Source organism: Acinonyx jubatus, chromosome A2 (assembly GCF_027475565.1).
Source record: "Acinonyx jubatus isolate Ajub_Pintada_27869175 chromosome A2, VMU_Ajub_asm_v1.0, whole genome shotgun sequence".
Taxonomy (NCBI): domain Eukaryota; kingdom Metazoa; phylum Chordata; class Mammalia; order Carnivora; family Felidae; genus Acinonyx; species Acinonyx jubatus.
In genome coordinates this window covers 135,733,383-135,757,906 of record NC_069383.1, presented here as the reverse complement: position 1 = coordinate 135,757,906, position 24,524 = coordinate 135,733,383, and the positions used below count along the sequence as shown (strand labels likewise).

At 40.7% G+C, this 24,524-nt stretch overlaps 1 protein-coding gene across 17 annotated transcripts in view; it reads right to left on the bottom strand.

Annotated features, from left to right (window-relative positions):
- Positions 1–23,859, bottom strand: part of CADPS (calcium dependent secretion activator) — a 474,516-nt gene extending 450,657 nt beyond the window's left edge. For 4 of the 17 annotated variants that reach the window (XM_053219134.1, XM_053219136.1, XM_053219135.1 and 1 more), the window contains exon 1: positions 22,842–23,857. In XM_053219134.1, the coding sequence (XP_053075109.1) occupies positions 22,842–23,291 (450 nt within the window). In that variant the 5' untranslated portion in view covers positions 23,292–23,857. Of the gene's footprint in view, positions 1–22,841 lie in introns of all 17 variants that reach the window. The other 13 variants (XM_053219138.1, XM_053219140.1, XM_027039151.2 and 10 more) reach the window with 7 other exon arrangements.
- Positions 23,860–24,524: the final 665 nt, after the last annotated feature.

The following is a 24,524-nucleotide window of genomic DNA, read 5'->3' as shown; positions in this document are numbered from 1 at the left end:
AAATGTTCCTGCCCCAGCATATCCGTCCCCTGGCAAAACTTCATCAGCATTGTCTTTTTTTTTTTTCCCCCTGTGCCAGGAGTCCAGTTCAATTCATAATGGGTGACTTGGCTCCATCATGAGACCGTGAACGTTTTTTTTAGTATGATATCCTTTCTCTAATCTTTCCTCACCCACACCTCAGGAACTTACCCCCCAAATAACCTCTTATAGGCATGGTTTTATCTTATTTAAGAATCTTTACTAACCCTGTCCTCTCTTACCTATAAAATAATCCCAAATCCACTGACCTGATTTTTGAGGTTTGTCATGACCTGGCCCCAGCTAGCCCCCTTTTACTTTGACTTTCCTATAGCATATCCTTTGGTCGAGCCAAACTGGATCACCACAATTCTTTAAAAATACCCTACGGGGGGGGGGCGCCTGGGTGGCGCAGTCGGTTAGGCGTCCGACTTCAGCCAGGTCCCGATCTCGCGGTCCGTGAGTTCGAGCCCCGCGTTGGGCTCTGGGCTGATGGCTCAGAGCCTGGAGCCTGTTTCCGATTCTGTGTCTCCCTCTCTCTCTGCCCATCCCCCTTTCATGCTCTGTCTCTCTCTGTCCCAAAAATAAATAAACGTTGAAAAAAAAATTAAAAAAAAAATAAAAATGCCCTACACTCTTCTACCCTCATAACTTTGCTTACGCTGATTCATAAGTTCCTACTTTTTGAAAGATCAGTAATATTTCAGGACTCAGGTTAGAAACTACCCCCTTCTCAGACCTTTCTAAGCCATGGACCATCTTTTTTTGTCTCTTCTTTCTGGCATTTTTCCACTCAGTATTTCGTATCTTATCCATATGTCTACATAGCATTGAGTAAATAACTACAAATGTACAATAACACAGATCAGAGCTATATTGCTGATTTTTTCAATATTCAAATATTCTTTTATTTAAAATAATGTTTAAAAAATACTGGACTATAATACCTTCTGGCATCTTTTTCCCAATTCTCCAGAGATATGTAAATGCACTGCAAGCCATAGGAAACCTACCTAAGCAGTGGTTCAAATGCTTTATCTTGCACTTGACATATTAATTTTGCACAAAGGGAATGAACTGAATTCCTAAATGAACAGCAGAACTAACAGGGGGAAACATTACTCTGATCACTGCCACTTTTATTACCTCTTTCTGTAGGCGGAATAAAAAAAAAATAAAAGAAAGAAAGAAAAGGAACCTGCAAAAAATAAAATATAACTCTACCAGGTCAAGTCAAAATGGATTCCATCATACTCAATCACACTGTTTTCAGTATTTATGGCCTATAGTCAAGAATACAGTGATATGCTGTGAGAGATCATCTAAAATATATAGGACAAAATAAGTAAAAAGAAAGACTGAATTCTTTCTTCTTGATGTCATCTTATGCTCGAATTGTGGATGCTCCATTGGCATGCATTTCAGGAGATTCAAGGCCATTTGTTATTTTTTTTAAAAAATCTTTTTGAAGTGAACTAAAATACGGAAATCTCAGCTCATAAAGTTTTTAAAGTGACTTGCTTTTCAACAACTCCAAGGTACGATTCCACACTTATTAAATGACGCAAATTGACAAATAGGCTCTTTGTGGTTGGAATGGAGAGAATACATTACCAATATTCCTGTCAAAACAGTAAGTTTCTCTCTGTACATGCCTTTCATAGTTTCACCCTGTGGAGGTCATAGCCAGCAATCAATTTATCTGGTGGCAGGCACATTCATCTTTTTTGGTGCAGTGAATTTTATTCCAGAGTTACTAATATAAAGAATATAACTTTAAGCTTCAAATTACACATGTCTGAGGGAGGACACACATTACTAACATCTGGGAAATGCCTATAGGATTGGATGCTCTCAACTGTCAAGGAATATGAAGAATAAGAAAAGTGTTATTGGCTATCCTAGGGGTTTGATACGTTACTTTCCAACATGTATGTGGGTGAGAAATACCACCAGGTTAGGAAAAGTCTAGCTTGGAAAAGACTGCACTATATCTTTTGGTTGGCTGGGATTGCGCAGTCTTAGCTAAAAAGGCGTTCTGTTTTCCTTACCTCCTTCCCTATATAAGCTCCTATTCTGAGCCTGAAAACATTTCCCCTTTGTGCATGACAAATTAATTAAAAAGACAAATAACAGTGAAATTAAAATGGACATAGAATGCTAATTTCTTGATTTTTTGCAAGTTGAATGCTTCTTAAATTTTATACATTTTTATTTCAAAGACTCAAAAATGGGAGTATTTATTCAATCCATTTTAAACCTTTTAATCTAAACCAAGCTATTTAGAATGAGCCCTCTTCAAAATAAACATAGATTTCAGCATGGAAATTGGACTCCTCTCTCTTGGGGCATACTTAATTTCACTAGATGTAAGTTCCAATTATTTTCAAAGAAAACTATAATAAAATTAATTGTCCTGATTTAAAATTTTTCAAAGTTGATGTACCTGAAAGTATAAGCATTGTGTTATTTTGTCATGTATAGTAGTCATAGAGAAGTCAATGTTAAATGAAATTAGGAGAAAAGATAAACATATGAGGGGATAAAGCAAAATTATTATTTTAATTTGATAATTTATTCTCAAAAAACACCAAAAATGGCTTAAAACTATTTAGAATGACAAGTAATGAATATAATATGTATATATAATATTCTTTGTGCATGCCAACAAAAAGATAAAATACTGCAGAATTCTTCTTATCCAATGCAATCAAGATAGTGTTTGTTGAAGTAATTTTAAAAAGACAGTTGTAGTAGAGAGTCATAACACATAAGGCAACAAACATCTAATTTTACTTAAAGTTCATAATTACTTGTTTGCTGACTTTTGGTGTAGGGACACAACCTTGCCTTTGAGGTATAGGTTACCTGATTAAAGTTCCACATCCTTATTAACAGCTAATATGTGATCTACGATTTCCAGTTTTTATTTCTTTAAAAAGGAGCAAAAAAGATTTAAAAACTTACGAAGCAATCTGACCAAAACCCTTTAGATTTTTATGACTTTTCCAGTAACAAAAATGTTACTATAGCTTTGCCCAACTAGAATTTAATGACATTTTAGAAATGTCATTGAATTTTCCCAAGGCAATCAATTTGGTTAATATAAACAAAGGCTATCCCTTGTTTTCACAATCATATCTATTGTTATACAATATTTGAATTATGAAATTAGAATAACTACAGAAACTATCTTAAACAGGTTTCAGAAACAATTACCCTTGATGAGCATATATCTCAGCTGATGGGAGTGGGGCAGAAATACTCAGGTATGTTAGAGAGTAAATCATTAGTCCTGAACACCTATGCTTTGCAGAAGGAATGGAGTTTTGGTTAATGCGGGGCATCAGGGAAGGGTACTCAACTAATAAATGTTATAGTTTACTTAGGAATAAATTTAACAATAAATATTTAGGGCATATGCTTTAAAGTACAAAAACAAACTGAGACACATCAAAAATATTTAAATTAATGCCAAGATATTCTTAGTTTTAGCCAGAATTATTCAAGAGCATAAAGCTTTCTCTACATTAATCTATAGATGCAATGGAATTTCAATCAAAATCCAAATGATCTTTTATTTTCAAACTGACAGAATCATTAAAAAATATTTTCCCAAAGAATAAAAATTCCAAGAAGAGCCAGGGATATTCTGAAGAAGTGTAATAAAAAAAACTTTTTTTTACATTAATATATCCTAAAATCCATCATAAAACTACAGTAATGAAATCATAGTGGTTACAGTACAGAAAGAGAAAGTTAGATTAATGGCTTTCCACCAAGAACTAAACAAACCTATACATTAATAAGAATTTTGTGTATTTGATAAGGAGCCACTTAACATAACTGGAGAGCAAATAGGTTATTTAATCTACAATATTGAGACAACTGGCCAGTTGCTTGAAAAGTAAGTTCGTTTCATATACTTCATTCATTACACCATAATAAATTTCACATGAGTCAAAAAAGTAAAGACAAAAAATGAAGCCGTAAGGTAGTAGAAAAAAATATGTATGAACAGTTTCATAATCTTTGGGTAGAAAAGGTTTCATTACATGAAACCCAGAAGCCATAAAGAAGGAAAGTAGTTAGATCTTACTACATCAAAAAGTTCTGTTCAGTTAAACAGAAATGTAAAGAACATTAAACATTAAACATTAAACAATGTAAAGAACATAAAAAAGATCCAACAACAGAAGACAAAACAAATTTCATGCATATGACAAAGCATTAATACCACTAAAATAGAATGAGCTCTTAAAATCAAAAGATAGAAAAATGCATGGGATGTGGCAGGGAATTTGTAAAGAAGAAATATAAAGAGGTAATAAACATGTCAAAAGAAAATACAATTACAGAATTAAAAAAAATTACCCATCAGGTTGTCAAAACCGGAAAAAAAAAAAGATGCCCATTTTTAACATGAAGAAAGAGACTATGTCCCACTAGTGGGAATGAATGTAAATATTTACCGACGCTGTGGAAACTGGTAACAAAACCTTAAATGAATATACTTTTCATATTAAGTACATACATACTTGGAGAATGTAGAAATTTGGAGAAATTGTACAAATACACGTACACAAAGATGTTCACTGTAGAACGCAGACAGTAGTAAGAAGCAGAAATCAATATACAACTAGTTGAATAAATTATGGTGCATCCATACATTCGATTGCTACAAGCTATTTAGAAGGAGACATTTTTATGTTTACTGATGTGCAGAGATTTCCTTTGTATACTGCTGTGCAAAAAAACAGGTTGCAAAACTATTACAGAATTATTACTTTTATGTAAAAGTATATATCCAGGTATATAATATAAATATATTTTATGTGTAAACTGTATGTCTTTGGGTAGTGGGATTAGGGGATTACTTTAAATTTTACTTCATATATTTCCATATTATTTTTCTGAAGGTTTTATTTTTATTTACAGAAAAATATGTAAAAATACTCAATTTAAGTCAGACTAAGAACAACTATTTCATTGAACTCACTTTATTTTTTTAGTTACAATAAAAGCTGAGCTTGTGCTAAGACATGATTTATACTAACCAACAAACTTTTTTTGGCCAAATTATACAGAGTTGGAAGGAAAGAATTCTTATTTTGCTTCTTACATGGTAAATAGAATTATATTTCTACTTATGGCTGAATCTAAATACGCTAAATAAATTAAAGACTTAATGCTTGACAATTTAAGTCCAAGAATCCCTGTTTTTATTTTTTTAAGTTTATTTATTTTTGAGAGACAGAGAAAGAGAGAGCAGGGGTGGGGCAGAGAGAGAGAAAGAGAGGGAGAGAGAATCCCAAGCAGGCTCCGCACTGTCAGCACAGAGCCCAAAATGGGGCTCGAACTCAACAAACCATGAAATCATGACCTGAGCTGAAGTCAGGAGCTCAAGGAACTGAGCTACCCAGGCACCTCCCAGAATTCCTGTTTTGAAGAGAAATACAGCATAAAGTAAACTAGTTTGGGCCAAAAGTAAGGAAAATCCCATTAAAAATGACTTACACAAGGAAGGAATTTACTACAGTATTAGAGGTCAATATGATAGGTGGGCTCCAGGTCTAGCTGAATGTTGTGGTCCAATACTGTCATCACAAACTTAAGTTCTTTCTGTATCTCAACTATTTCATTACCCTTAGGCCTGGCTTCAGCCTAAATTGGATCTCCTCATGGTTCTAAGACGGCTGCCAGTAGCCATGACAGCTATGCTTCGGTCCTATGTCCATCAGGAGAGGGGGAGTAAAACTCTTCTCCCAAACATAAAATACAAGTTCTTCCCTTCAGTCTGATTGGATCAATTTAGGTCACATGGTCAACCAGGAGCCAGTGGTATTTCCAGTACAATGTCATTTTTGATGGGCTTACACTAATCTGCATCTATTTCTGAAGTTGGGGGTTGGGGGAAATTATGTGAAAAAAAACTGTTTGGAATTGGAGAGTGAATAATAGGTAGATAACCAAGTTTCTACTACAAAGGATATGTAGACTTTTTAGTATTTGTAATGTACAATGGAAAGTTTCATTTGAATCATCTCAATTGGCTGGTCATACTGATTAAACTCACTGGTTAAATCTACAGATTACCCACATCACTTTAGTAATATGTGTTGCTTATATGAGTATGGGTCATGGAACAAGTGAAATTTCTCATGCAACTTAGCATAAATGTCTCATACTGTTGTTGTTCCCTAAGATCCCAAAGGCATTTCAAGTAGGCAAATAAATTTGGTGTAAATAAAATTTAAAAAAAATACTGCATTCTCTAAATATCTGTGTTGCTATTTTATTTGTAGAAAATCTTAGGCTTTTTTTTTAATCCTAGAAGTGAATTATTTTTGTTCTGAAAATGGAGCTCACTGAGAAAAATAATATTGAGTAATAGGTTGTGTAGAAACAAAAGAGTGCGCCAAAGGGTAGTGATTAGAGAAAGCCTTACATGGAAGCATTTGGATGAGTACCCAACAGAAATGCAGAGTTCTAACTGAGCGGAGAAGAAAGAAATGTGGTAGATCATAAATCTCCTGAAATTTTGGTGTATACAATATGTATAATGTTGACTTTCCAACAATGTCATTTATTGCCAGCTCATAAGGAAGTAAACATACACTTAATTTGGCATATTTAATTCATGCTGCAGCAAACCTGTATTTCTTTAGTGAAAAGTGGTGAAAGCAAATAACTACCTTATGCTCTTCTGTAAGAGCTCAACACAGCCTTCCGACTCAAATCCTAATTGAATATTGACTAAAAGATAGCTTTGAGCTCTCAGCACATAGAAATTAAAGGACAAATATGAAAAGCTCATTGAACTAAACAGCAGATCCACAATTGTTTAGAAATGCTGCTCTGGGGAGGTAGGGTGGGTGGGGAATGTGCTTTGGATTAATTAAAACAACCACAAATCTTAACCTATGTGTGTTCGCTTTGAAGGTCTATAATGCTGAATCATAATACACAGCAATATATATAGGCTGCCTGTGAAAAGTAGATAGTAGAAAGAAATCTTTTTTTTTCCCCTCTCCAGGGAAACAGGAAGGGTGGCAAATGATGCGGAGCCATTGCCAAAGCTCATAGGAAGTTGTTTCTAACTTGGTCATGGAAAAATGCTATAGCAAATCATGTCCTTTGCAAATGAGACATTCTGCTTGTGTTGACAATATTCTTTGGAAATTCTGAAGCCTCAAAATGCCTCATAGGAAAACACGTCACTTCAAGACAAGGTCAAGACCAATCACTCCCCATCTGGCAATCATCCAGGTGTCTGCATTATCTTTGATTGGTCCTTTGCCTCAGTTCGGTGCTATTTCCACTGGAGCTACTAGGAGTACAAATCATTTTCAGAGGCTCCTGACTGCCTACCAAATAAAGGACAATAGACAAAGTTCAATAGTATTCAATATTTACCACTCCCTGGTCCCAACCTGCCTTTCCAATCTTATTCCTCGTGAGGGCTTTGTGGTCTGGCTTTGTGTGGCTTCTGTGCCTTTGCTCATGTGGTCCCTAGAATACCTGTTTTCCTGCTTCCCCATGTTCATTCAGATTCTATCTATTCCCTAGCTGCAACGCAGCCTTCTCCACCACACCAGCTGTGACCCTCTGGCAATTAATGTGGTTTGTTGAAGCCTTTGAGATGGTGTAATGACCTGAAGACCCAGGAATACAGGCATCTTATCTTAGACCAAAGTCACCTGTCTTCTCAGGAGAACTATACACACAGATAACACTGTCAAATGAAAAATAAATTCCCTCTTTATCATTAGAACTTTGGAAGAGTAGACCACAGTATGGAACCTTTCTCTACCCCTATGTCCACATTCAAATTGTATCATCTCTATTAATAGATAAAAGGTGATAGTACCCAAGAATGTGCGAGAAGAGAGACTACCGGAAACCATATGCTTCCCTTTCAACGTGAGAGACTCTGACCACTAATAAATAGAGTCTAATAACTTTTCTTAAACATTGCCACTAAGATCACAATCTTCCCAACTGAGGAGGATTAAGGAAGGAAAGAGAGTATGAATGTTCCTTACTCCCTGGATGCCTGTGCAAACCTAGGTCAGGTTTTAGGGTGGAATCCTACAGTGGTAGGGACAAACCTAAGAGTCTCTCCTAGTCTGTTTGGGCACCTTTTAAAAAGTTTTTCTTCCCAGAAAAGCCACCAGCCAGGCCCCCTCCCCTGTTTTTCTGTGGGCTTGACATAAGCCTGGGCTTACTCTGGGGCTCATGGCCTCTTGGGGCCAGATTAAGCTCCATATGAGTCCTCAAGGTCAGCCTGGAACCTGAAATGGAATCACGTGTACATTTTCTGAAATGACACTGGGTTTACTATGATCTTTGTCCAAGAGTCATTATAGTTTTCACAATGTTAGGCAGAAGTGTTTTTGTATCTGCATGGGAAGGTATTAGAATATTGGTCACTGAAATTAAATACAAAGGGCAGGCAATTTGTCTCACATATTTAAGATTTGTAAGAACAAAAATGAACACTTATATCCCACACATTTATGACACATACATAGAAATTACTCTGATAAAATCAACGCAGTAGTCAACAACTGTTCTAGCGAAATGCTTTTGAACTAGTGATTCAAAACACTTCTACATATAGGCATTCATTTTCTGAGATTTTCTACAAACTTCCCCACAATACTGTAAAGATGATCCGTGCTGGATAAAATGTTCAGGCCTAATTGGCGACCTTTTCTTACAGTGTGAAGACATTTACACTCCTCCTTTCTCCTTTCTCCATGCTTTCCACACACTTTGCTTAGATTAATCTTCTTAAAATATTACAGTGGTCATGTCTCAGTTCTGCTCAGAATTCTTCAGTGGTTCTTCACCGCCTACCAGATAAAATCACCCCCATGCACAGCAAAGCAAACCATCAACAGACGAAAAGGCAACTGACTGAAAGGTAGAAGCTATTTGCAAATGAGCTTTCTGATACAAGGGTAAGATCTAAAATATATAAAGAGCTTATGCAACTGAAAACCAAAGACCAAATAATCCTATTAAAAAATGGGCAGAAGACCTGAATAGACATTTTTCCAAAGAAGACACACAGATGGCCAACAGACACCCAGAAACATGCTCAACATCACTCATTGTCAGGTAAATGCAAATCAAAACCACAAATGAGATATCACTTCACAGAAGTCAGAATGGCTGGTATAAAAAAGACAAGAAATAACAAGTATTAGCAAGGATGTAGAGGAGAGAGAAGTCTAATGAGGCAGCTACTGTGGAAAACAGAATGGAGGCTCCTCAAAAAATAAAAATAGAAATAGCATACAATCCAATGAGTCCATTACTGAGTGTTTACCCAAAGAATCTGACAACACTAATTTAAAAAGACACGTGCAGCATTATTTTCATCACGGCATCATTATTTATGACAGTCAAAACATGAAAGCAACCTAAGGGGCTAGCCATAAATGAATGGCTAAAGAAAATGTGGCATATCTACAATGGAATGTTGCTCACCCATAAAAAGAATGAGATTTTGCCATTTGCAAGACCATGGATAGACCTAGAAGATAGTATGCTAAGTGAAATAAGTCAAGGCAGAGAAAGACAAATACCCTATGCTTTCACTTAAGTGTGGAAACTAAAAAACAAAACAAACAGAAAACAGAAACATACTCATAAATACAGAGAATAAGCTGGTGGTTGCCAGAGGGAAAGTGGTATGGGGATGGGCAAAATAGGTGAAGGGGATTAAAAGGTACAACATTCCAGCCATAAAATAAGTCCAGAGGATGAAAAGTACAGCATAGGGAATGAATAAATGAATGAATGAATGAATGAATGAAGCCTCCTCCCAATACCTGTACCCTGGTGTTGAAGGATGTCCACAGTCCTGACCAACCTTTATTCTTATTTCTTTTATCTCTGATATTAGAACCTTATTCAATCATATTTGTTCAGAGGTCCTCAAACTTGCTTTGCATTACATCATCTCTGAATACTTGAAAATATCTATCCTTCCCTCCAAAATACATCGTGTTACTATCCTTTGATTTTCTCAGTCAGCTGGAGGCTTAATTCAAATGCCACTTCTTCCATTAAGTCTGGAGGAACTCTATTTTATCTGGTAATCAACAAAGGCATGGTGACCAGAGTCTTGAAATTTCCCAGGAGCCTAAAGAAAGGTCTGAGACCTTAAATAAAATGTATTGTCTCCAGTATCTACAACTAAAAATGAAAACTCAAACCTAAAAATGTTCAGGTAAATGACTTCCAAACGTTTGTCGACTTCATTAATTGTTCAGTGTAGTACTCCTATCACTAGAATTGAAAACAGTTGGTGAGGATTCCTGTGAATGCACCATAATTCCTAAGGAATCATAGTCATTTACTAACCAAGTTATATAGACAAATAGTTTTAAGGCAAGATTGAAAAAACCCTTCCAGTTTTGTTAAGAATACAAAAATAAATGGATGTGAGGTATATTTTAGTAAGTTTACTAGGAGATGGGGTAGGCCTTCAAAGGTCTGCAATGGCCTCAGGCATACTTTGTGTGAACCAAAGACCGACAGCATAGCAGTGAGCCCTAGATGCACTCAGGAGGCCAAGGCTGGTGCTCTATAGTTTTGCCCAGTCAGTGGGACCTTCCCCATACCTCACTTTGCCTGCCACAAAACAGGGACGTAGGATGGATGCCCCACTACTCAAAAAGGTTGTTTTAAAGAAAAGATGAGATCATCTCAGTGAACATGCTATAAACGGTAAGGAACATTTATTACTGTTCTCTAAATAATCATGAATTCAATAATCATGAGTTCTGCATCAACAATCTATTGAGTTGTATACGTATTGATCAGACACCAGAGGATACTAAATGAAATCATCTCTGTAGAGTCAGGAGAAAAAGAACGGATCTACCTTGAAGTTAGGTGTGCTAAATGCTTCAATATAGTTACTAGAGCATATGGCTCAGAGGGCAGGCCAGAGTCAGACCACCTGGGCCCCAACCCCTCTCTCTAAACTAAATGTGTGACCTAAGAGAAGTTTCTTAACTGCTTTGTCTCTTGGTTTTCTTGGTAGGGTTGAGATGATTAATAGTTACCTTACAGAGCCACGGTAAAGATTAAATGAGATAAGGCTTATAAATTTATGCAGCAGTGACTCCACACAATAAACATCCCATAAATAGTCATTATTTATTCCTGTTCTTTATAATGACTGGGTGCCATCATCCACCTAGAGAGTGATAGAAGGCAAGTGATAGAAGGCAGTGCAGGGATGCTTAGTGGTTTAATAGGCTGAAGTTGAGGGTGTGTGCAGAAGTGCAGGAGTAGAGCCTGGCTGGGGAGAGAGGATCCATTTAGGCCATGCAAATGAGTTTAGAGTGTATCCTGTGCAAGAAACAGAAAGCCACCCAAGAAGTCTGAGCAGAGAAAAGTCCTGATTGGGTCTGTGCTGCCGAATGATCACCTTGGTATCTGGAGGAATGTGGGCAGGAAAGGAGGCAGAGAGAACAGTTAAAAAGATATTGTTGCAAAAGCCCACGCAAGCAATCGTGAGCACCCAAAGCAGGGCACCAGTAATGAAGACGAAAAGGAGAAAGATGAAAATTTGCACAGGAGGAACATCGACACGATGTATGTGGCCTTTGGTGGCTAGGACGACCAACAGTAAAGATTCGAAGTTGAGTTGTGCCCTACCGTGTTGAACAGCTTAGTTATATAGTAGCACCACTAGGACAGTCAGTGAATCAGAAAATAGAGGAGAAAGAGACTTGGTGAGAAATTCTACTGTTGGGTGGGCTGAAGACATCCCATGGGACATGTCATGAAGGTCAATGTTCTTCCAAGTGTAGTCTGCAGACCTGTGTCATCATCCATGAACTGCTGGTTATTGGTCCTTACCAAGATAAAATACCCGTATGAGAAATTACATCAACTTCATTAAGCGGGTCAATCCAGCTGACATTTGTGTGTGTGTGTGTGTGTGTGTGTGTGTGTGTGTGTGGCAAGACTCTCTTGAAGAAAGTAGTAAGTTCACTTACATTCCAGCGCAGTTCCTTATCTCATTGTAGACCCATGATGAAGTGCTCACTGACTTGAACCAGTCTCAGACCACACCTTTGGCAGCCTGATGAATGGGTCTGGAAGCCTGGTGAGAGACTCACGCTAGAGCCAAAGATCTGAGCATGGGAGGTGTAGGGATGTCAGTAGCTAACACCATCATTAGTGGTGAAATGGCCCAGAGAGATGATATAGAGAAGGGGGCTGTATTAGTCCAGTATGGCTGCCATACGAAGTACCACAAACTAGGTGGCTTAAGCAGAAATTTATCCTATCACAGCTCTGGAGGCTAGAAATTTAAGATCAAGGTGTCTGCAGAGCTGGCTCCTTCTGAGGCTGTAAGAATATATTCTGTGCCTCTCCCCTAGCTTCTGCTAATCTTTGCCGTTCCTTGCTTGAAGAAGCATGACTTTAATCTCTGTCTTCCTCTTCACATAGTGTTCTCCCTGTGTCTCTGTGTTGAAATTTCCCCCTTTCAATAAGGACACCAGTCGTAATGGATTAGGGTCCACCTGACGGACCTCATCGTAACTAATAACATCTGCAAAGACCTTATTTCCAAATAGGTCACATTCTGAGGTACTGAGGATTAGGACCTCCACATGAATGGGGCAGGTGGGGGAGGGAGCGGGATGGGAAGGGAGACACAATCAACCCATAACAAGGGCCAAGGACGGAGACCGAGAAAACACCAATATTTAAGATTCAGACACCACATCCTGCCTTGTCAGTTACATTCTATATTGGTGGATCTCGACTTCTCAACCAGATTGGTAGGTTCTTAAAGATCAGGAAGGCTGCCTAAAACGTCTTTGCATATTTTGTCTCCAGGATTTAGGGAGTTTCTTGTATGTAGAAGTGGCTCAAAACAATGTTGTTTGATGATGTATAACAAACAAAAATTGAATATGGAAGAGTCCTCAAGAAATGTTTTGAACACAGTATGTTATGACACGCCGCCTTATAGACAACAGTTGCTGCACTTGTCAGAAAAATCACCAAAGTCGATGTTCAAAATATATTTTAACTCATTTGCTTAAACAACTCTATGCCTACCATCCACACCAAAAGGCTGTTTTTCTGCATGGGCAACAGAAGGCACAATTATTTGTGAAAATTTTCAATGTGTTTTCTTTGTTTTCTTAAGCGATACAGTAGATTCCCTGTACCACTCTGCATGTTTGCCAAAATCCCATTGTCTTTTTGAAAGCAATACAGCCCCTGGTGGGTTTGTAACTTAGCATGTGCTCCTGGAACACTTAGGGATTTTTTCTTTTAAAGTTAACCTCCAAGTATCTCACAACTTTCCTAGTGCACCGAAGTGATCCAGAGAAACACCACATGACAGGTTGATATGTTCCTCCAACAGACTGCTGAGAGGACATATATATGTTATCAGGTTATTCCATTTCTCTCAATTCTAGAAAAGTAGTCAGAAGCTGGGAACACTGGGGGGCTTGATAATTCTTTTTTTTTTTTTCAAAACTCTCAATGTTTCCCCTGTTTGTTAAAATGCAGAGAGTGGGTTAGCAAAGATAATTTTCCCCTTGACTAGTGAAAGGCATCAGAAAAATCGATACCTCAGCAGTTTCACTGTTTTATAGACACTTCACACCCATCCTATTCTTATTACCACATCCAGTATACAATAGCACTAGCGGGATAATTATTATTTATTTAGATCCTAACTATATCAGAAAGGACTTTAGACAGCTTACAATAAGAGAAACAAGTCCCCAAGTCCCCTAACAGAATAAAAGCAGACAAAATCATCTTTATTAATGTTTTTAATGTTTATTTATCTTGAAAGAGAGAACGAGCGCGCCTAAGCAGGGGACGGCAGAGAGAGAAGGAAAGAGAGAATCCCAAGCAGGCTCCAGGCCGTAAGCACAGAGCCCATAGCAGAGCTCGATCCCACAAAAGGGGAGATCATGACCCCGCCAAAATGATGAGTCGGAGCCGGGCAAACTGAGCCACCCAGGTGCCCCCAAGTATATGTTTATGTCTAAACACGTAGAACTTAGAGATTCTTTTCTAAAACCTTGGCAACAATGACGCTAATATTTTAAATAATCTTTCACTAAAATGCTGTTGACTAACCATTCTTTTTTTCCTTCAGAAAGAGCTAAATCAAATAAAACTTACTAAAGAACATATACCCAATATGGAGATTCAGTTCTGACTTTGGTTCTTTGTGACTTCACGTTTGGCCATTTAAATATGCCCTACGGTGATTCAAGTTCGGCAGGGATTCAACTGTATCAAGAAATTCATAATTGCTTCTAGTCTTTAAAAGAAGACACCTCTAGAATATCTCGAAATGTGTCCATTGTTGGTATAAACAAGCGAAGCTGGGAAGTAACTGATGGTATGTTTCTGCTACATAAATTATTTTGAAACCATTTGGTAATTGGTCAACTCTTCATGTTTTCCATCGAGAAGTTTTCATAAAAATAAATATGCTGCGTATCTATAATAGAAGCAGACTGTATTTAAGACTCTTTCACTCACTCTCCTTAGAAGCTCCCTAGGAATTTCAAGTGTGGAATTTCAAATATAATGTGTACAAGTACCTGCTTTGTGCCAAGCACTGTTTTGGGAAATGGGTAATCAAAGGGCAGTAAATGTGGTCCCTGTCTTTGGGGTTCTTACGGTCTAGTGGGAGAGAGGCGTACACACATAAGGTAATTTAAATGTAATGTACAGGAAGTAAAGTAGAAATAGAGTAGGGAGTTGAGAAAGCACTTAGATTTGGGTAAGGTTTCCTGAAAGAGAGAAGACTTGAGTTAATTAAAATACAAACAAGAAACAAATGAGGTAAAGAAAGGTGAGAAAGGGGCGCCTGGGTGGCTCAGTCGATTAAAGTATCTGACTTTGGCTCAGGGCATGATCTCATGGTTGGAGATTTCGAGCCCCACATCGGCCTCTGTGCTGACAACTCAGAGCCTGGAGCCTGCTTTGGATTCTGTGTCTCCTTCTCTCTCTCTGTTCCTCCCCCCCCCCCCCCACACTCATGTGCGCGCTCTCTCTCTCTCTCTCTCTCTCTCTCTCAAAAATAATAAACATTCAAAAAAATTAAAAAAAGAAAAAGGTGAGAAAGATGTTCTAAAATAAGGAACAGCATGAGCAAGGGCACTGTACTACAAAACAGTATGGGGCACCTGGTGGACAAAAATGCAGGAATACTACTATTATTGTTACTGATAGCATTTGGTCAATATTTACCCCATATTAAGGAATTGTTAAGCAATTAACATGCTTTTTTCTTGTAATCCTCAATATTACTCCCCCGCTTTCCAGATGAGGAAACTAAGACTTGAAAGAGATTAGATAGTGTTCCCAAGGTCATAGAGCCACCAGGTCACGATAGTGAGTAGGGATTTGTTTTTTTGTTGTTTTTTTAAAATATGAAATTTATTGTCAGATTGGTTTCCAGACAACACCCAGTGCTCATGCCAACAGGTGCCCTCCTCAATACCCATCACCCACCCTCCCCTCCCTCTCACCCCCCCGCGCCCCCACCCCGAGAGTTAGTGAAATGTTTCAGTACAAAGAAAATAGGGATGTATTGGACCCTCAATACATCCATTCTGTAAGACGATGCCACAGTGATAGATAACCACTGCCTTCTAGGTCTATTTAATCATGTCAATAATAATGATCACAATGATAAGAGCAATAGTGAATATAAGGCATGCTACGGTCAGTACTTTACATATATTAACCTTCTCAGTCCTTTTACAGATAAAAAATAACACGACATGGCACACATCAACTTGAAATCATAAGAACACTTATGCAGCACTTACTACATGCCCGACATTGTTCTAAAATGTATTATCTAGTGTATTATCGCACTTCATTTTTATAAGAATCCAATAATGAAGGTACTGATTGACGAGTAAACTGAGTCACACAGAGATTAAATAGGTTGCCCCAAATCAGAGGCAGTTTGGGGTACAGCCAAGGGAACAAATCCAGGCATTCGAGTTTCTGAATCTATGTCCTTAACTACCTTTCTTTACTGTCCATCATAAGTCAAGTGCAATGAACAGACTTAAAAACACTGGCCGACTTCATCCCTCTTTCTTTACCTGCTATTAACAGAGAACTCTATCATATACTTGGATGGAAAAATGAAAAAAATAGCAAGGTAATACGAATCATCAGCTCTTCAATTCTGCAGAAACTATAAATCTGATCCTAACAAGGAAACTGTTGCCAGAGACAGAGAACATAGAGCTCCAAATTCCAGATCGTTTTCTTGGATGTGTTCCAGGGGCCAGGGTCAGACCATCAATATCTGTGTAACAATAGCAAAAAGAGATGGTGTTGGAAAGAACCAGAGAGCTGGTGTCTTCCCATCCAGATGCATATAGTATCTATCTTGGAGCGAGCAGAATTTTAGTTAAAAATGATCAACCCTTCATTATTTAGGTGATGGCTTGGGAGTCTCATTTCTATTGCTTTTTGCAAACTCATACAAACTCAAACCCACCTTCACCCTCCAGTTTTCAGAGAAGCCAGAAATACAAATTTTTTGTCGAAGTAAGCTCCTGGTTTTATATGTGGATAACTAGTTCAGAAAATTGAAAAAGGCAATGTAGAAAAAACAAAATCTACCTGTGGTTCCCTTTTGGCCCACAGGTCCCAGTTTACAAGCCCTCCTTAGTTTATAGTCTTATAACATTTTTTTTAAGTTTATTTATTTATTTTTGAGAGAGTGAGAGAGAGAACGGAGGAGGAGGAAAGGGAGAGGGAGCAAGAGAATCCCAAGCAGTCCCCACACTCAGCAGGGAGCCCACGGTGGCTCAATCCCATGACCGAAAGATCATGACCCAAGCCGAAATCAAGAGTCTGGCCCTCAACCTGAGTCACCTGGGTGCCCCTGCAGTCCTACAATCTTTTAAGATCTCACCTCCTCATCTGAAAATTTAGTTGGACAAAGTGAGCTCTAAATTCATCTTCATTTCAGACTCTTTGAAGATACTGCCTTACCATGTAATGTAAAAACATAGCAAAGAGAAGGTTGAAGAAAATTAGAAGTCTTGATCATGAGTAACTGCATTGCTCAGCAAGGACTATCAACTACTACACAGAAATGGCACCTTGGAGATGATCTGAAGCTTCCCCATCCACCTCTTCATAGGAAAGATAAAGAAATTACCCAGAGACAGAAGTTGACGTGCCTACAATCAGAGGTTTATTTGTGGTACAGACTGAGCTCAGACACAGTGTCTTTTCTCTTCATTATCCAGGTTTCTTCATTCTGTCAAAGAAGTCAGGTCCAGCCAGGCCTGTAGATCCCTGCACTGGATGTTTTCCTATTACATACACCAATAAATCTGTCCCTTCCCCTTTGTGTTCCTTTTGATTTAGCCACTTGAGTTGGGTTTTTGTAACTTAGAACCAAAATAATTTGACTAATAGTGTCCCACAAACAATGGCTCCTTTCCACATTCCTGCTACCTCATGTTCTTCTCCAGAGTGGGATACCTGTCCTTCCTTATGCTTACACAAATCGCACAAACTCTTTTAGACCTAACCCTAACCCATTTCCTCCATGAAGATTTTCCCTATTCTTAAAACCAATCCCTTGTGAACACATGCGCACACATTCTCTTCCCTTATACTTTACTATTTGTAATCAGCATCTTACAATTAAACACTCGCTTATTCTCAACTTATCTGACATGTATAGATGTTATCTTCCAGACTAGAACATAAGCTCCCCAAATCAGGTACCTATCTCACAGGTATCTTCTGGTTCCGTAACCAAGCCTGGGAGAGTGCTTGGTGCAAGGAGTAACTAGTCATCTATTTAGAACTTATTTCTAAGTTAGTAGAACCCTCTTAATCATAGCTGTATAGACATCTGGCCCCAAGTCACAAACACTGATTATATTTTAATGCAATAGCCTAGGACTATATATTAAATTCGCTTTTGTAGGGAGAAGATCTATGAATCGTTTGACTTCCCCACTTTACACAGTACAATTCTTCAAGAATGAAGGATTTAATTTCCTTTGTTCTTCAGTCCAGTTTTAGGGAAGCATAAGGCTATTCCAAGAACGTAATGAAGCAAGAGCCCTCTCTGATTATTTTTTTTGGTGTTCTTCATCTTCAGAATTTCTCTCCTAGTACCAGTGCGAAACAGTTCCTGCCCATTGCACCGAGGAGATTGGGAGGAAAATGCCAGAAAGCATATATAAAGACTTCAGTTCTTCTCCTGATAAAAACAGAAACAATTCTGTTTCAAGGAATCCTGGCTTAATAGCCATTTCATCCTCTCCAAAGGTTAGAACATTTATTTTTTAAAATCCAAATCATATGTTGCATTGACAAAGCAACTCTTAAGAATTCTGAATAGTAGAGCTAACCCAAATGCCCCAAAGCATATCTGAATGGACGAATCACTATTATGGATTTGAAGTATATACATATACTGATGCACATACATAGTTAACTAGGACTAGGTCTTAACTTTTAGGAAAGGCATGGGCTCTAGAGTCATGACCAATTAACAAAGCCAAATAAGTAAACGAATAAAGACAGAATTTCTGTGGCTAACAATGACTCAACATTAGCCATAATTTCATGGCAAGATATAAGATGAATCACATAGAAATGGGGAGCTTGAACTTATAACACATTTGATCTAGTCATTAAGTCCTCTTGAATGAAATAGGAGTTCATATAAAATAAACATGATTTTAGGATTGCCCCGTCCCTCATCATACACACACGCACGCATGCACACACACACACACACACACAGTTATACATGTACACAAATGTATATATGCACCCAATATTCATTTTGGACGTTTATAAACCAGAATAATTCCTACTAGTATATTAAAAAATTGGTCATGCCAATCTAAACATTAGAACTGTTTACAGTGCCCGCTTTTACATTCCCTCAGTTACTTCTAGAAGTAGCTAGTTCACATGAGGTAGCCACTCATCACCGTTACTACACAATTTAGAAACATATGGTGCAGCTTTACCATGTGAACCACTGGGTATTCACTTTCCCATTATGACAAAAGAGGGAAAATAAAAAGCACAGAACAGTTTTTCACATTGTCATTTATGAGCTGCTAAAACATTGTGATAGTCTGAAGACTAGATTTTTGTTTTTGTCATTAATTACCTACTAGCCTGTTATATTTAGTTTCACTGTAGTACAAGAAAAGTAGACCTATAAATGATAAAATACGATTACACATGGTCTATTTAAAGTCCCTTCTTTTAACTAGGGAGATTATTGGAATGACCAAGCACTCTTCCCCAGGAAAAGCAAAATCAAAGTAATTAACTAACAAAATGATCCAGGAATGGTACCTTCTCTCCCTCTGCTCTTTTCCAACTGTTTTTCTGAACTAAAATACCTTTTTTGGTTTTTTGCTTGTTTTTTGGTTTTTTGTTTTGTTTTGTTGTTTGTTTGCTTGTTTTTGTTGGTCTTCAGCTCAAACCACATAGAAAGCCTGACAATAGTCTGGTGTTCCGATTTACCAGCCAATAACGGCCCATCTCTCTCATTCATATTCTTTATGAGGTTAATACCTAAATGTCCATTTTGTCTATGTTGATGATTTGATAGGTACCCAAAGGGAGAGGAGCAGATCTCTCTAAACTCAAATAGAAATAACTCTGGGTAAAAGAAAAAGTACACCTGACATGTTGTCAGGATGCTAAGATTCTATTTTTCACTCTAGAATATTTCTGGCCCGTCTTACATATTAAAAAGACAGGATTTGAAATCAGAATACCCCATGCCTCAGTTCCCACTCTTCCTCCTATCCACATAGTGCTTCAGGCAAATTATAAAACATTCTGAGTCTCAGTGTTCTCTTCTAGAAACAAAGATGGTAATTCCTGCACTGTTAGAGTTAGGAGAATTTTAAATGATCAAAGAACAAAAAAACAAATTAAATAAAAACTAAGAGAATTTCAATAAATTACCTATTTGTGTTAATTATGCATCAATATTGGTTCTTTAACTGGAACAGATGTAACATACTATTGTAAGATATTAATAGGGGAAAACTGGGGCTGGGGCATATGGGAACTATTTTCTCAATTTTTCAGTAAATCTCAAACTCTTCTAAAAAAGCCTATTTTTAAAAAATGATCTAAGTGAAGTGCCTTGCACATAGTAGGCACTTGAAAAATTGCAGCCAATGTATGGCATAGAGTATGTGGTTTCAGAAAGTGTATATTACACTCCGCATGATATTTTTCTTCACCTATATTGGGATATAACAGACATATAAGATTGTATAAGTTTAAGGTGCACAGCGTGATGATTTGACAATACAATCTCTTCTTCTCCCCAATCTGGCAACTTTTTCATAGGCAGTTTTCTCTGGCTCCCTCCATGTCACTCTATTCCCTTTTTTTGCATCATTTTTCCTCTAGCTCTTTCTAACTCATCCGTTTCTATGTATAGTTTACAACCGGTTTCTATTTCTCTGAGACTCATTTATCAATCTTGTTTGTTAACAGGCCTTAAATTTTATCACAGTGCTTATGCAAACATTTCAGTTACTTTCATTTAAAAGAATACATCAAAGTTCCAATCTTTCTGCTTGGAGAAAAACAGCAAAACATCCTATCTAAGACACTAAAAACGTGAAGATACAGACATGGAAAAGCTTGTTTTCTTTTGTAATAAGGAGATAAATATTTAGCTTCCCAGTAGAGCCAAACAGCCCTGAGGCAGCTTTGCAGGAATATGCATTTAGCACTAGTTTGCTGCAATAACTAAAAATAGTTGGACCAAAAGCCAGTGTTATCTATCCATCCTGTAGTCTCTTCGATGGTAAGGTCATGTGTAAAAACAGAACCCACCTGCCCCTCAAAACCACAGCTTTGAATGGATTCAGGTAAAACATGTAATCAGACCAGAAAAACTTAACCTCACGATGACCTTTTCAGGTGGCTGGAGTTTCTGTTTAGAAGAAATGGGCCACTGTGAGAATGGATTTCTCTCCCCATTCCAGTACCAAATGTAAGCCTCTATTCAAAGGACAGAGCTCTAGAGCCTTTTGACTGATAAAGCAAAGTTTGTTTTATATTTTTCTCTTTAAATCACAACAGTTTTCATTACCAAAGGAATAGGACATCTTTGGTTGGTGCTGTCATGAATGGGATAGATTTTAAAGATGACATTTCCCCTGCTACCCCACAATTACCATAAAAATCACAAGCTAAAGCTTGACATATCAGGCCCTGTATGTGGATCCAACACCCAACCTTGAGAGGAAATCCAAACACTTTTATTGTTCGGAGGATATTCTTGTCTATGATAGTCCAAAATAGAGGCTGAAGAAGCAAGGGGCCCCTGATGAGGGGCAGAGTGGAGGGAAGCCCACCTGCTATTCCCCAACCAGGAAATTAGTGGGATTTTTAATAAAAGTGATAACCCAACCCACCATTCTGGTGGCAGAAATAAATCATCAGCGCTAGCTGGGGTGTGTACATATAGAAGCAAAACAAACAGAAATCTGTGCTCACTCAAGATAAGGGTGGATAAATGTAGGAAAACCTAACACTCTACTACCGCAACATGTAATTCAGTCTTAAATGGCAGCAACCAAGAAATTCACTATTTTAAGACCCCGTCCCTGTGGGGGCTTCACCGGCTATTATCTCAAAACGAAATTGGCAAATTCACTTAAAAGAGACAACGGAATGCCGACTTTCTTCACTAACTCACTCCAACTGGGGACCTGACCTCTTCTCTTCGGGTCCCGCCACTGCTTCTTATCCTGCAGTAACCTCCCCCCCCTCCCCCCCCGCCTTCTCTGGCTGGAGAACAGCTGATGGAAATCGGCACTTTTTCACATCAAAGGCAGTCCGGAGCCGCCTCAGCCGTGCCCCAGCCTCAGACACAAAAAGCTTTTGATGCTTGTAATTGCGAAGCTTTTTGCAGCTGCACTTTATCAAGCCAAAAGCGGCTGGACTTGGAGGGCCTTGAAGAGCCAGAAGGTGGCGGCGAAGTCACCTTGGGAAGAGGAGAAGAGGGTCAAAGGGAGGAAGGTGGAGGAGCTGACCCCGGCAGAGGGACCGAAGGGCTTGCCCCGGCTCTGGGGTCACGGAGGAAGGGGGAGGAGGGAGGGGTGGAACAGGAGCCACAGGGAAGCGGTGCCGGGGGTCCCTTCGGCGACCCTCGTCGGGATCAGCTGACCCCAGTGAGGGGAGGAGGGTGCCCTTCGCGGAGCGACTGGAAGCTTCGCCTTCCGGGCTGGCTTTCTCCCGCCTGCCCCTGCGGCTCTCTCGGCCCGGCGAGCCGAGCGCTGCTGCCAGGCGCTCTTCCCGCTCCACACCGGCGCCCCCACCTGCCGGGTGCCCCCGCCCGCCGAGCGCACGCCCAGGAAGGCGGGCCCGGAGCTGAGCGCAGCCGCCCGCCGCTGGAGAGTGCCGGGAGCCCGGCAGACGAGCAAGGCCTCTCAGCGCGCCGCGGGCTGCAAGTCACTCCCCGAGCCTCCTGGGCCATAGAGCGGGACCTGCCCGCCTAGCTCCCCCGCTCGCCCGGGTGGGGACACGCGGCGCTGAGGTCCGGTCCCCTCGCCGGTCCCGGGCAGCTCCAGGCGCGCTCGGAGCTGGGCCCGGCCCGGCCGCGGAGAGGGGGCCTCGTAGCCCCTTCCCCAGGGCGCGGTCTCCTGCTTCTGCTCCTCCTCGCCAGCTGCGCCGCCAGCTCCCATTGTTCGCCCCGCCCGTCTGGCGACGTCCCGGCGCCGCTCCCGGGGCCTCCCAGGCGCACCTACCTTCTGCTGCCGGCGAGCCATGTCGGTGGGCTGCTTGGCGTTGAAGGGGTAGGCGATGCAGCGCATCACGAACACATAGAGCTGCAGCCTCTTCTTCCTCTCCTCCTCCTCCTTCTGCAGCCGCTCCAACTCCTCCTTCTCCTTCTCGCTCACCACCGACGGGCTGGGGCTGGAGGGCCGGCCGCCACCGGCGCGGGTGCTGGGCTGCAGCCCCCCGGCCCCGCCGCCGCTGCTTGCGCCGCTGCCCCCACCGCCGCCGGCGCCCACCCCGGCTCCGGCGCCGGCACCGCCGCCGCCCCCAAGCCCGGCGCCGCTGCCGCCGCCCGAGCCCTCGCTGGTGCGGCTGGGAGACAGGCGCGCGCCGGACGCGGCCGAGCCGAGCACCTCCTTGCCGCTCTCCTCCTCCACGATCTCATCCGATTCCTCTTCGCTGGACGAAGGGTCCAGCATGGTGGCGCCTGGGGAGGGGGGTGGTCCTTGGAGCCCCGGGCTAGGGGTGCAAAAGATGGGAGGCGCTGGAGGCAGCTGGGGGTCGGCTCCCCGGGATGGGCGCTTCTCCCCAAATCAGGGAGCGGGCGCTGCTGCTCAGCCGCCGCCGCCGCCGCGACTGCTTCCTCTGCCCGGCGATCCCGAGCTGGGCTCAGACCCAGGAGCGCGAGAGGAGGAGGGGAAGGGAGAGGTGCGTCCGTGGACCCGAGGTGGGCAAGGGGGAGAATCAATTGCGAGCCCCGAGCTCGCAGCCGGATACCATCTGCAGCCGCTGAAGGAGGCGCCTCCAGAAAAGATGCCGAGTGTTGCAAGCTGTCGATGCAGCCAAGAGCCTAAGAGGCATCTTGCCGATTGGGGAGGGAGCGGCGCTTACGTGTTTATTGGCTTAACTCTCCCGTGTCCGCTGCGCAAAGGGTGGCTGCAGAAGGCTAGAGCCTGGAGAGCGTGGAGCGGCCCGCTAGTCTCAGAGCTTCAGTACCGACCCTAACACTTTCCCACACTCCTCACTCTCTCCCCTTGGTGGATAATTTCTTTCTTGATAACCAGTTGTCATTGCCTCGACCTGTCTCACCCTCCCACGGACAAAAAGTTCTTGGGGGGAGGAAGAAATAGACAAGCCAGTGAAGACTTCTTGTTAGCGAAGAGTGGGCGGTCTATTTGGAGACGCTTATTCCGGAGGTCTGGCTAAGAGGAAGTCGGTGAGATGCCTTATGAGAAAGAGTCTACCTCCTTTGCCCCAGGCTTCTTCACACCTGGGGCGTGGGGGCAGTGGGGCTTAGCAGCATGTTGGTCCCACCTGTGTAAACTTTGATTCCACCAATTTACATACACCCGTTCATTAAAATAAAAGTGAATCAAATTTTGAGTTGATTGGTGTAGGGACCATGCAGCTCAACTGTTTCAGTAGAAGCCCCGCCCTTGCCCACCCCGCGAAAGCTATGATGAATATTCTTCAATTCCAAGAACTGGGAACACTTTCTGCTGAGGTAAGCATACCAGAGAAATGGAAGGGTTTCTGGTTGCTCAGCCCTTTCTCTTTTCTGGCTGCGGGAGGGTTTGGGTGGAGGAGTGGGGACCCAGCGATCAGACAAAGACACCCCAAGAACTCAGCGGCGTCAACATCCGATATGTTGACTCTGTCCTACTGTCTTCATCACTGCTTCTCGGTTATCTATTAATTCAAAGCAGCAGATG